Source organism: Melanostigma gelatinosum (genome assembly GCF_949748355.1).
Source record: "Melanostigma gelatinosum genome assembly, chromosome: 13".
Taxonomy (NCBI): domain Eukaryota; kingdom Metazoa; phylum Chordata; class Actinopteri; order Perciformes; family Zoarcidae; genus Melanostigma; species Melanostigma gelatinosum.
The window spans coordinates 10,768,787-10,782,321 of record NC_136646.1 but is presented as its reverse complement, the minus strand read 5'-3'; the positions used below and the strand labels follow the sequence as shown (position 1 = coordinate 10,782,321).

At 44.7% G+C, this 13,535-nt stretch overlaps 2 protein-coding genes across 3 annotated transcripts; both read right to left on the bottom strand.

Moving 5' to 3' along the window:
• Positions 1 to 399: 399 nt before the first annotated feature.
• On the bottom strand, positions 400 to 4,493 carry LOC306787375 (chondroadherin-like protein; the record flags this gene model as incomplete). The annotated part of the gene is made up of 10 exons (XM_079282494.1): positions 400 to 703; positions 988 to 1,154; positions 1,414 to 1,766; positions 1,888 to 2,224; positions 2,493 to 2,764; positions 2,851 to 3,089; positions 3,364 to 3,509; positions 3,602 to 3,757; positions 3,863 to 4,057; positions 4,335 to 4,493. 10 exons carry the CDS (start codon positions 4,491 to 4,493, stop codon positions 400 to 402), a joined length of 2,328 nt encoding a protein of 775 aa, XP_079138620.1.
• A 936-nt stretch (positions 4,494 to 5,429) lies between these two features.
• Positions 5,430 to 12,903, bottom strand: LOC306786552 (ran GTPase-activating protein 1-like). 2 transcript variants are annotated; one of them, XM_079281356.1, is made up of 16 exons: positions 12,813 to 12,903; positions 11,709 to 11,828; positions 11,448 to 11,575; positions 11,148 to 11,207; positions 10,843 to 11,022; positions 10,459 to 10,593; positions 10,141 to 10,299; positions 9,561 to 9,674; positions 9,324 to 9,423; positions 9,026 to 9,110; positions 8,614 to 8,755; positions 8,258 to 8,374; positions 8,030 to 8,135; positions 7,444 to 7,532; positions 7,088 to 7,252; positions 5,430 to 6,231 (listed from the first exon to the last, which is right to left on the bottom strand). In XM_079281356.1, the coding sequence occupies exons 2-15, from the start codon at positions 11,818 to 11,820 to the stop codon at positions 7,127 to 7,129; spliced, it is 1,653 nt and encodes a 550-aa protein (XP_079137482.1). In that variant the 5' UTR covers positions 11,821 to 11,828; positions 12,813 to 12,903; the 3' UTR covers positions 5,430 to 6,231; positions 7,088 to 7,126. The 2 variants fall into 2 exon arrangements, with proteins under 2 accessions (XP_079137482.1, XP_079137481.1); XM_079281355.1 differs by having other exon boundaries at positions 7,131 to 7,252.
• Between the last annotated feature and the right edge of the window lie 632 nt (positions 12,904 to 13,535).

The window sequence follows — 13,535 nt, the reverse complement described above, 5'->3', positions numbered from 1 at the left end:
TACAGAAGGCATGATTGTGGCTGGTAGTGTATGAAGGTCCTATTTAACTGTTGCGCTCAGTTTGACAAAAAACACAAACATTGCCTGTTATCACCTTCACTGGCTCATATTACTTTATTTACTATCCATCATTCATTCATTTTTGTGTTTTTTTAGATGGCAGTCTGAGCTAAATAGGACAATGTTGAGTGTGTTGAAGTTGTGGTTATGTTTTTTATTTGTCTGTAATGGGAAGGCAATAGGCTGGGTCCTTCTGTCTTTTATTTTATTTAGTTTGCTTTACTGTGTTGATTATGCTCGGATAGTATATAGTGCATGTAAACTTCTCGCAGAGCTGTAATCCCAAGCACTTTAATTTAAAAAAAACATCTCAACACTTTAAATTTGTTGTATTATTTATTACAGTTTCTTGTTCTTGGTGACTTTTGGTGCCCCAGGTTTCCTCTGAGGCTTATTCTTGGTTGGTTTGAGGAGTTTAGCTTTAGGCTTTGGTGGCCTAGCTTTGACCCGATGGGTCTTCAAGAGGCTGGTTTTGGGTTTCTTCACTTTTGGAGGTCTGGAGGCCGCAACAACCTTCTCATCTGGAGGAGAGCGGCTTTCTGGACAGGATGTGAACACATTGACATCCCTGACCTTCTGACCTCTGATCTCGGGAGGGTGACCGCAGGTGGCGGTCACGTCCAAACTTACATTCTCCATCCACCTGAGAGACAGAGACGGAGGGAGACACAGACAGTGACATCATTATTGTCAATAATTTAGCTTTTAATAACAATTGAGGCAAATTGATTATGCGTCCTTGATCCCTGTAGCAGCTGTCGCTTGATTTTCTCTTTCCTCTGGCTAAGCTAGTTTATTGTGATTTAATGTTTTGCTCAAGAACACTTCACCAGCAGTGGTGCAAGGTCACAATCTCACGACCAACTGTGCGACCCTGCTGTATAATAAAAAGCAAAAACGCTTCTTCCAGAGAAAGTCTGCACTGACCTGCGTAGCGGCAGCAGAGGACAGTCACACATCAGGGGGTTGTCCTGCAGGTCGACCACCTCAAGGCCGGTGAGTGGGCTCAGGTCAGGAAGCTCCTCCAGCTGGTTCCCTCTCACAGTCAGAGCCCTCAGCCCTGGGCCCAGCCCAGCCAGAGCGTCCCTGGACATCTGGACGGGGGTACAATTTAAAAAACTGATCACCATTAAGTCCTGATTTGCAAAAAAAGCCATAAGCATTCACTCAAAATCCATGCCTCAAAGAGTCCTTTCAGCAACTTGTTGGTGAAATCGCAGCCACAACCTCCACATATTTCTACAATTCATAATAACATGACAGAAATTTGAAGTGAGAGAAAGTTTATGATGCAAAGGGCACTTAAGATTAAATCAACTGCTGTCATTTTGGCAAAAAATAGGTCTCTCGCACCTTCTCTATGCCCATCTGATCCATGTAAAGCCTCTTCAGACTTTGGGATATGGGCTTGAATGCGTTTGGTCCCACCCAGCGAATTGAATTGTGGGACAGGTTGATCTCCTCCAGGTTAGGGGCCTCGGACAGAGCGCGGGTGGGCACCTCGGTCAGCTGATTTGAATCCAGGTGAAGTGTACCTAGGAAAGCCGAGTCCAGAGCCCCCTTGGCAATAGCAGTTATGGTGTTGTTGGTCAGGTAAAGTTCCCGGAGGTTGGGGGCTACTGAGGACAGCAAACCAGCGGGCTCTAGTTTGGAGATGGCATTTCGCTCCAGGTGTAACACAAACAGACTCGGTAAGAGCGCCAGGGCTACAGGAGACAGAAAGAGACAGAAAATAGCATTGATTTTTTGTTTCCTCTGTGTTTTTACACACATATGTCCCCTGCTGTTATTTACATCCAGCCACACTTGACTTGACCAACCACTCACCTGATCCGGGGAACTGTACCAGTCGGTTCCCTTCCAGGTGAAGGTATGTGAGCTCGGGGGCTCCAGCAAAGGCTCCGGGGTCCAAGGATGTGAGCTCGTTGTCAGAGAGATACAAATAAAACAGCTTTTTCATTCCCCGAAAGGCTCCGCCTTCGATTCCGTGGATCTTGCAGAACTCCAGGTGAAGAGAGACAACTTGGCCGGTCCCTGGGAAGCTGTTGGCAGGAAGGTCGTGGAAGTGGTTGCTGCGGAGGTCAAGCAGCTGCGTCTTACTGGAGAAGCCTCGTGGGACTTTGGTGTGACCCCGACCCTCACATGTGGCGTGCTGGGATGCAATCTGGGGAGGGTTTAAATTCAGAATGGAATATTAACAACAATACATCTCATGAACAGCGGAGCACAAAGTATTCCGATGTTTACTTGGTTGCTTAATGGCTCTATTTTCAGCACCAAGTTGCTAAATTAGTCTTTCTGCAGTTTGGTGTTGGGCGGGTAGAGTACAGTGAGTTTCTAGTAACTCAATTTAAATCTAAATCTGACTTCTAGCACACACTGCACGTACAGAGCAAAGCAAAGCAGCCATTGTTGGAGGCGCACTGTCAAACACTCACATCACAGTCACAGTTCACTGGACACTTGACTTTCTGCTTGGGCTTGTCTGTGGGCGGGAGGCTTCCCGCGCTCTCATCGTCCTTCTCAAACTCGTCCGTCAGCGTCTCCCCTCTGCTGCGGCAGCGCAGGTCCAGAGGAGCCACGGCCTGCAGCGGCTCGTCTGAGAGGTGAGGTGGTCCGGCGCAGGCTCCCAGCAGCTTCACGCCACGGACACCCGCCCACACCCTCAGGGGCCGCATGAAGCAGTTACAGTACACTGGGTTGCCTTGAAGAAAAATGAGAGACGATCGGGATGTATTGAAGATGAAATATGGCATGTCCTAATCCTCCATGCCCTAATGTCAGTTGTACCTGTCAGGTTGAGGCTGGCCAGCTCCTTGGGGCCGGAGAGGGGCTCCAGGTAGCGAAGCTGATTGTGGCTGAGGTCCAAGTGGGAGAGGAGGGGGGCGCGGGACAGAGCCTGATCCGACAGGTCCTGAAGGGACATGTGGTCGAGGTAGAGGTGTGTGAGCTTGGCCACGGACACGGATTCTTCCCCGAGGTAGGTCATGGGGTTGTGGCTCATGTCCAGGCGCGTGACCTCAGGAAGTCTTCACAAGGAGAGGAAGAGTAAAGTAAAAAGTGACACATTTACTGCCCTTTGATGTTTCATTATGTAGTATTTCTAAAATGTCTACAAAGGGAGAAAAGTTAAAGAACCAATAACCCTTTGACCCTAGTTATGACGCATTTTTGGCCCAGAGCAAAAAGCTGCGTAATTTCTTCCTTATAGTCTGCTCAGAAGTCATAAACACTGTTTTCCATTAGAATGTTGAAATAACGTTTATTATTTAATGCCTGCAATAATCCTTCAGAAGGTCCCACCTGGTCATGGTCTGGGTGGGGAAGAACTGCAGCTCGTTGTGGTCCAGGCTGAGGCGGCTGAGGGTGAACAGCCCGGCGAAGGCCTCAGGGGCCAAGTTGTTCAGGGAGTTATGGCTGAGACGAAGCCATTTGATGTTGTGCAGGCCCTGGAGGAGGAGTCAGACTGCTGTGTGATCATGTAGCCAAACATAACCATTCATTGTGATGAAAAAGCCTATAATCCTATAAGTGTGAGTACCTGGAAGGCCATGTTGGGGATGTAAACCAGCTGGTTGTGGGTGAGGGCCAACATGTTGAGGAAGCCGAGCTGTGTGAAGGCTCCAGGCTGGATCTCCTCCACGCGGTTATGGTGCAGGTGCAGCTCCTTCAGGGACGAGAGGCCGTCAAAGGACTCCTGCAACGGTCGGGTCAGAGCATAAGTATGTCGAAAGTTTAAAACCAAATGTGAAAAATAACAACTCAGACCCTTCAGTGTTGCCGGCATGCGCTCTCCTCTTACCTGATAAAGGATGTCAATTTTGTTGTAGGCCAGGTTCAGGGAAACCAGGCGGCCCAGAGTCCGGAAAGCGCCCTCTTTCACCTTGTTGATGCTGCAGCGCTGCAGGTTGATGTGGGTGAGGTAGGGCGTGAGGATGAACGCCCCCCTGGACAGCACCTGCAGGTTGTTGTTCCTCAGGTCGAGCTTCAGTGTAATCTGTGAGGAGGATCGAACAGAACAGAGGATGTGTCCGAGGCAGAGGTGATGCACAATTAAAGGACAGGGCCGATAAGAACAGTACTATTGAGCCCTTGAGCAAGACACGTATCTCCTTCTTGCTGCTGTCGCTGTACATAGTGCATTTGACTGATTCCTTTTCGATAAATATAGATTCACATTTAAGAAACATCTAAAATGCAGCAAAGCACAGCTGCCAGTCAGTGTTTCTTCCTCAAACACTTGTGTGAAGTGAAAGTGAGGCAGAATTCCTCACCTCATCTATCGTCGGGGGAATCTCCGTTAAGTTCTTGCCAACGCAGGTGACCGTGAGTTTGGAGCCGTCACAGCTGCACACTCTGGGACATTTGCCCGCTTCAGCTGGTGAACTCAGCCCTAAAACCAGCAAGAAGGCCGCAGCCGAGTAGAAACGCATCTGTGGCGGTAAAACATGATAAAAAAAAATGTATTTAAAAGCTGTCGTCAAAACTCCATCCAGTGTCAAGTGCTTAGAGAACCAAAGAGACTTTTAATGGATGCTAATGTATTCAGTCTACTACTTCACTACTTATTTGGCTTTTTCCATTGGAACACATAAGCAATGTTAAAATGTAATCATGTTTTCCTATTTCTAAAATATTAAATAAATACAAAAACAAATTATTGTTGGTTGTCTGCACGAGAACCATCACAAAAGTCAGCTCATCAGCTGAAAAAATGTTTCAAGAAGATCCAAAATCGGACATAAACAAACTGAAGAAAACAACCGGTCTTACCTTCAAGCAGAACGTCCTCACTGCCCGCTTGGTAACATGAACTGAAGGCAGTTTGAATGTGAATCTGCTGCCAGTTAAGGCTTCGGTGAGCTGCCGCTGACTTTCTTATTCTACTCTGAGTGTGTCCGTACTGTCAGCGGTCCAGCAGGCTAACAAACAAGGCCCTGGTAAATTCCTTCACGATGACCCCTGACCCCTGAGCCCCCACAAAGCAAATTAACACCTCGGCTTTACAATTTCTGTCTGAAACACAGTGAGCAACTGTATTTGTTGGTGGGATTGAGCACATGTTGATATATGTGAGAGATAAACTGACTATTCTTGGTTTGTAACATCAGGATTTCTTTAACCCTCCAGTGACAAAACAAATCTCAACAGGAAACAAAATATGTAGAGAAACCGAAAATCAGTTTCATCCAGAAAATGAGCAGCGATACAATCGATCTATTTCTAAAGTTGTAATAGAAGCTCAAAGCCGTTGTGTTGCTCAGTTTTCATGAACTTGTATGTTCTTATGATAGTAACTTCAACGCTTATATTTATTTCTTTAATAAAACTTCTATGCAGTTAAGATGCAAAGACGGTGAAAGACATCAAACACTCAAACCAGCTTTATTTTTGCAACACAAATCCCCAAACGTTGCACCCTGTGCCGCATTTAAAGGCAGGAAATACATTTAAACATATTTCATCCTTTCTGATTGTTCTATTGTACTTTACAGTCTTTATTTCATCATATTTATCGTCAATAGATATTTTAATAACGGCAATGTTTGACCATATTATCAAATTCAATAAACATTGACTATAAAACAACAGAATAGTAAAAGGCATATATGAAATATAAAATTAAATGTGCAAAAGCTGAAACTTCCGAGCCCAGAATGTTTCTGGTCAGAGATGTTCTAGTTTACACCAAAGTGTAATCTGTGCGTCAGTCAGTCGGGTGTGTCTAACCAGGACACACACATCTTAATTTATGAGGGGAATAAGGTCTGATTCACCAGAATACAGAGAAGACGAAGAAGTTGTCAGTGCTGTTCTGTGTACACAAAGCACTTCAGTTACTCCACACCATAAGAGCACCGTCTACTTCAAAACACAAAGCATCCAAGTCCAGTCCAGAGTCCAGTAAGAGGGTTGTTGCTGAACCTGTGAAGGAGAGCGGTGATGCAGAGGAGTCGGTGAGTCTGTTCTTCTCCAGTGCTGCTCAGCTTTATTAGCTTGTTTTGAGCTCATGTGTGCTGGTTTCCAAAGGTCCATCAGTGATCAGTCAAAGTTCAGTCAGTGTGTGTGTGTGTGTGTATCCACAGTACTCAGCCCTCAGATCTGACTCTCTGCAGTGTTGACTGGAGGCTGTTTCTGGCATTGCCACATGACTCCAGAGCCTTGTTGTTTCTGTGAAGGATAACAGACAGTTAGAGGATGAAGTGTATACACACTTAAAATAAATTGTTTAATTTATCCATTAACTTAATATCTTTCTGGTATTTCTCAGATTGTCAACAAATCCCATGACACACCAAAACCAGCAAAGAGTTGATCCTCTCATATAACTAGTATTGTGTGTGTAGCTGAAGCTATTGTTGTCCAGAAACACACTAGTGAGCCACACTGCTGCACATGTTCCTTTGTTATAACGACCACAGGCCCTGTAGTTTGAGTCAATGCCACATATACTGTTCTGTTGCTGTGAACATGCACTGGAGCTCCAAATGTATATTAAGCTGCGGCTAAAAACACAAGTCCAGCTTTCAAAGGAAACTTTCTTATAAAACAAAAAGGAAACGATACATTTGTGATGCGTTTAAAAACAAAACTGGTCTGGCACCGAGAGGCTAGTGAAGTCAGAAAGTATTAAGAAACGCAAGTCTTTTCATGGGATTGACAATGAGAAAAAAAATGAATTATTAATGAAAACCAGCATTATCATCCAAATTTGAATCTTTATCATTTTCATAAAATGTTCAGTTTTTAGTTGTGGGGAACGCTAGGGTTTAAATCTTAAGGATTATAACTTCAAGGATAAATCCCCATGAATCCTTCATGTATGTCATAGAGGCAGAAAGGTAAATGTTAGCCCAATGAAAGTGAAGAGTTAGCAAAACAACAGAAATAACAAACCCATTCCAACACATCAATGAGCAATCACCAGAGAGTGTCCACCACCGTCGCTACGCGCACCAAAGTGTAAAAACATTCATCATGTGCTTCACTCCTGAAGACAGAGGACGGTAATCGTGGTATTTTGTACCTGGAAGCTGCCTGCTGATTGGCTCATTCTGTCACGCCCTTACCGGGACAGGAAGGCCTGCAGCACGGCCACGTTGTCTTTGGGGAAGTAGTCCTGTCGAACAACGTGCTCCAAGGCGTTGAGGTGGCCGGGAACCACGAGCACAGGCTTCACCTTGTCCTCACTCTGGGCAGCCAAGAGGACGGGACGGAGGGTGAGGACGAGAAAACAGAACAATGGAGAGAGGAGTGTTCAAAACAATGGAGAGAGGAGTGAGAAAACAAAAGTGAGATAAGCAGAGAAGAGACATGTAGAGGAAACAAAAGGCTTCTAAAGAGATACACATGTCTGTGCCTTGGCAAACAGATCAAACACACCTTGAGAAGTCCAAGCAGCACCAACAAAGATGACACAAAGTTGTAGCCTTGGAAAGACGGAGTGGCAAAAGCTTTCCTCAGAAGGGCATCTGTAAGGAAAAATGTATTACTGTCTATTACAAACATATATTCTAACACAGTCAACAAAACACAACAGAAAACGTGTCACTTGTTAGTCACTTGTTAGTGACTCTCAATGGATCAAGTGAAGCATTAAAAACTGTTTTAATTAAACTGTGCAAAACAACCTAACTACGGTAGCATCTCTCAGCACTTTGAGGTCGAGATAAAAAGTAGTTAAAAAAGAAGATGCTTCAACAGACCACAATGCAATTCAGCAATTAAAAATGTTTTCGTCTTGTTCAATTGGAGAGTGAAAGGAATTCTGAGCTCATTTGATGAAACAGGCTGGTAGTACTTCAAAATAAATAAATATATAAAAAACACAAAATAACTGCGAGACACCGAAAGGCATGAATTCATTTGTAATGCTACGAGGTTCCTCGTCAAGTTCAGCACTTCTCTCAGCAAGAGCATGTACAACAACAACAACGGTGAGATCAACTGATGCAGATAAGTGTCTCACCTACGCTGTCCAACACGGCGTTCTTAACATCATTATTGTCCTCCTTGTACACGGATGCGATCTTGAGGAAGGCTTCAGCTGTTTTTGTAGCATCCGACACATCCACCTAGACACGGAGAAAGGCAGAAACATTTACCTCAAAGACATTTCTTTCAGCATTTAGTACCTCTCATTAACAGATAAAAAACTCAGGCTGGAGTGCATGTGTGCAAGTACTCGTGTGTTTACCTGCTGCTCGATCAGCATCGCTCTCTTGGCCCCCAGCTTGAGCAGCTTGTCTGGAGACGGAAAGCTGAGGAAGGAGGCGACGTCTGGCGGCCGGGATGCTGATGCAGGGGTGGACATCTGTGAGAAGGGGGGGGGGGGGGGTAAGAAAGTCAACTCAACCACAACACCGAACGAACAAACACGTACACACAACAGCAGCTAGTGAGGCCTTTAGACTTCATGTCAACTCTTCAATGCAGACAGACGCAGATTAAATAATGGTGTAAAGAGTTTACACTTGGATTTGTGATTGATTTCATGTTATTTGGTCAACCTTTGCTTTGATGCCACACATCATCACCACACTTTTATCTGACCTTGTTGTCATTGCTTTCCTCTTCCTCCTCTTCTTCCTCTTCCTCCTCTATTTCCTCCTCATCCACATCCTCGTCGTCGTCCTCGTCATCTTCCTCGTCGTCGTCCTCGTCGTCATCATCTTCTGGCTCGCCCTCGTCGTCACTGAGACAAATTAAAAAGCACGTTAGTGAGGATTTTGGGATGAAAAGCATCTTTTTTTGAATGATCGTGATATTCAACTAAATCATGTGCAAAGTCCCTGTGGGGCAGTTTGCATCACTTTGTCAGGCGCTGATGTGACGGTAAAGCAGGAATAAAAACTCAGACATGACCTATTGGCCCTCATGACCCACAACAAGATAGACAGGTACAGGGAAAGGATTTGTGGATTTCTATAAATAGACCACAGGAGCTGATGTACGACGTGATTACCTGAGCGATCCTAGAAGATCGCCAATGTTCATGGCTTCCATGGCGTCTTTCAGAGCTTTGCAGCCATCCGCTCCTAGACTGTTACCTGGAAATCAAAGCAATATAAACAGCTTAAGTCAGGGAGGCTAAATTAAACAAAAAGAAAAATATCATCTCGACAAATGAAAGTCACCTACTCTTCTAAAACATTTAATTGAAAAACATTTAAGTAGATTTTTGTAAAGTTAAAAATACAACAAAAAAAAAACTTCAAATGTAGATGTGTGAAGAGCAGAGTTTTCTCTTTGCATGTTTTTACCATTTAGATCCAGTTTCTCCAGCTGGTCTCTGTTCTTCACTGCTTGTGCCACAGCCAGAGCGGCCTCCTCTGTGATCTCGCCAAATGACAGATTGAGTTCCTGTAAACACACTATTTACTCAGTCAGGAAGAAAAGTGTCAAACCAAAGCTAAGAAATAAAGAAAAGAATGAGGATAGACATGAAGTAGTGACTGACAGCTCAGCTCAGGGGGGTCAGCAGTGTTCTACTCACTCACCTTGAGGATTGGTAGTCCCTCCGACACCGTTTCTGCGATAGCTATGGCTCCCGCTGGCCGCACCAGACAGTCTCCAAAGTTTATCACCTGGATGCTGCGTAGGTGTTTGAGCGCCTGTGAAGAACGCAGATATTATTTGCTAAAGCCTCGAAGTCTGGAAAGAGAGTCATCAGTAGAACTGTAGTCAAACTGATGGTGACGGACAAATTGGTGGATGACTTTTTTAAAAGAAAGCTACATTGTGAATTCCTTGGTAAAAGGTACAAATTATAACTGAATATGGTAAATAATGTACTGACCTAGGAAAGCTTCAAACTACAGGCGATCACCGGTGTAAGAATTATTACAGATAATTACCAACTGTACGTAGGAATCGACAGTATATTTTAAACGTGAGGCCTGTTACTACCTCTTGTATACAGAATCTCTTGAAAAACCTGCTAAACATAGTTATCCAGTGTGAACACTGACTTTGGAATGAATAAAGCGGGCTGACAGCAAACGGTTAATCATTTTCCCATTTCACTCTGAGCAACTGTCCACTCAATTGCCAACAGTCCTGATACCGATGTCTTTGTACCTGAGCCATGGCGATAGCCCCCTTCTCGGTGAAGGTGTTGTCGTTGAGGTTGAGGATGCGGAGGCCGGCGTTGTGCTGCATGGCTTTGGCCAGAGCCGTCACACCAGGGTGATTGATGCCATTCTGAGGCATGTTGACCTCCTCCAGGCTGCCCATCAACTGAGAACACAAAAACACAGCCACAGTAAACTACAGCAGTTTGTCTACAATAACCAACTCTCCCAGCTTAGAATAAGTGTGGTCAAGTGTTTGAATAACAACATGACCTGCACTTTATTTGTATTCAATCATGCAAAGCGGGGGTTGTTAGTCCTGTACCTGGAAGGCTTGAGCGAGGGCGGTGGCTCCATCGTTCTCCAGGCGGTTCCTCCCGGCAACAAACACCTTCAGGCCGAGGGGGGCGCCCTCCGCACTGGATTTTTTATGGCACTGGATCAAAGAAGCGGCCAAGATCTGAGGAGTCCATGAACGCAGATATGAATCGTTAGACATTTCTACAGCCAAAATTCTCTTTTCATTCCAGCTACTATCAATGAATCCAAAACCTTGACAGACATCTCTCTCACAACGAAACACTTCCTCAGCTTTTGACTTAATCTTCAACTCCTTTCATCAGTCAAAGATCATTTTATGCATCATAAAAATAGACTTTTAGCAAAACAGTGGATTGCAGTGGACTGTACAAGTGTCCTCATGACTTACCTTGCCCCCTCCGATGCCCATGCCACAGTTGTTGAGCCGCAACTCCAGCAGCGTGTAGCAGGCCGTGCTCTTGAGCAACCTCTCGATGCCCTTCACCCCATCCGGTCCAAAGGCGTTGTCACTGAGGTCTAAAACAGTGAGCCTGGCACCGGCCAGCATCAGAGCGTCACCCAGTGCATTCTGCAACACAAGGGGAGAAAGAGACGAGATGAAATGTCAGGGTGAGTATGCAGTATGTCAACACGCTCTGACTGGAAGCCTAAACTTGCAACGAGGTCGATGACGTTAAGGAAGAAGTGCATTACCAAGGCAGGTGGGATCTCAGAGCGCAGGCGCCCCGTGAACATGTCACTCCAATAACAGCGCTGAAAGAGAGAGAGAAAGAAGAAACAGTGTCAGCTGAGCGATCAACTTGAATATATTCACTATATTATATAGAAAACAAAAGTTCAGAGAAAAATAATCTGCCAACAATTCATTAATGATTTATGTCATTGTTTCAAGACCAGTTTATGTTTATCAAGTACAAATACCAAACATTTCCTGGTTACGGCGATGACTGAAACTGAGAATGATCAGAAAGGTCAAGGAGAAACACTCCAAACCTTGAACTTGCTCTTTGTCTCTAGGGCCTTGGCGATGGCCTTTGCTGCCTCCACCCCTATAGTGTTTCCCTCCAACCTCAGAGCCTGCAAATCATCAAAGTCCTGGATCTCCTTAACCATCTCCTCCACTGGAGAACGGGATCAGAGTGAGGAATAGAGGCGTTAAGACGATGTGATGAAAAAAAATCATGAAAACCAAGACTTTAGAGTGGCAAAGCAATAACAGGCAGAGCTTCTGGCACAGTGATGTCTGACACTCACCTGATTGGGCATCATCGAGCTTTCTTCCCTGGCCTTTGTAGCTCAGCTCTACTTCCACTACTCCAGTCTTAGCCAGAGAGTTGGTCAACTGCTCAACAATATCTGTAGCCATCGGGACACCTGGGGAACAAACATTATTCATTTTTTATTCTGCATCATGATAACCCTGGTGTCCAGTGACACAGTTGGTTTCCTCTGCACTCATTACCAACTAGGAATCAAAACACAGACCACATATAGCAAGTCAATCAAAATCCAAACATACAGGACTATTAGATAGGAATGTATGGACATTTTGGTTTTAACTGCTTCGATTATTCTGGAAAGCTAAGTCCACCTTTCTACTAAACATCTACTGAAAGCGTTGTTTTCGCTGTGGGACAATCCACCCTAAAACAGTATTTACATTTGCAGTAAATACACTGCAGGTCAAATTTAATTTATGGATTGGAACATATCTCGTGCGTTGAATAATATACAGACGGTAAAGTTGTAATCAGAAGATAGGAGACAAATCCTGGAGCTCCTCGTGTATAATTTAACTGTCAGTGTTTTCTGGTAACATTGAAAGGAGATATCTTCTTGAAGTCAGCCACTAACGCTAATTCCCTGTCCAAATAAACTAAAAACACGAGTTTAAGCTCCTTCCTTGTTCCTTCAACACGTGAATACAGCCGCATGGTTTTATACACGCAGACACGAGTTACATTCACAAGAGTTGAATGTTGTTTTGGGGTGGATTTCCCCCTGTACACAGCAGGCAGCTAGCTTTAGCCGAGTGCAGCTAACGGTATGCCATAACGGTGTGATGCCATTGGAGCTGGTATGTTGACAACCGTCGGTTTAATAAGATATCACGTGCTTGCTAGATAATTAACACACGTAGTCCGGCGGTTGCAGGATTATAAAACGGATTTGTTCTTGTCAGCTAGCTCGCACGTTACGCGGGACAGAGCGTGGCTCTTACTCGGCCTGTCCGTGAGTCGGCCATCTGAAAACCGCTGACTAACGTTAAAGTCACTATTAGTGAGACTCCTCCGGTCACCGTTAGTTATTACAGAGACTTTAACCCATAGTTATAGTAGAAAGTGATGTCCCCATTACCGCAACACAGCTGTACTGATTGAATCCAGTCCTGTCACACACTCCCGCTCGCTCTTTGCGTTCAAAACCGAACCCAGCACGTTAGTTACCTGACGACCACAGCGCTGGGAGACAAGGGACTTGTAGTTCTATTGGAGTTACAACGCTGCTGGATGCGTTCACATTCACTTCTGAATCCAGTCTGTGGGGAATATTGTTGAGGCAAAGATCAGAATCAGAATCAGCTTTATTGGCCATGTATGCGTTTTCATACATGGAATTTGACTCCGGTTACACATTGCTTCCCATCGTACATACATACAATAAACAAGAGAAATATAAAACAAGGACATTAAAGACAACAAAGTAGAACAGAGAAACTAAGCATACACATTTAACATTGAAGTACTATGTACAATATACATATATATCAAAGAATATATATGAGCATAAAGAACAATAACAATGGATTCGGGATATTAGTGCAGAAAGGTGATAATCGTGCAAATGAAGATGCAATATGTCATATTATTTGTTAATTGTTCATCAGAGTGACGGCCAGTGGAAAGAAGCTGTTCCTGTGTCTAGTGGTTTTGGCGTGCAGAGCCCTGTAGCGCCTACCAGAGGGGAGGAGTTGGAACAGCTTGTGTCCATGGTGTGAAGCAAGGGTCTCAAACTCATTTTCACTCCGGGCCACATCAGCATCACGGTCGGCCTCAAAGGGCCGGTTGTAAATGTAAGACT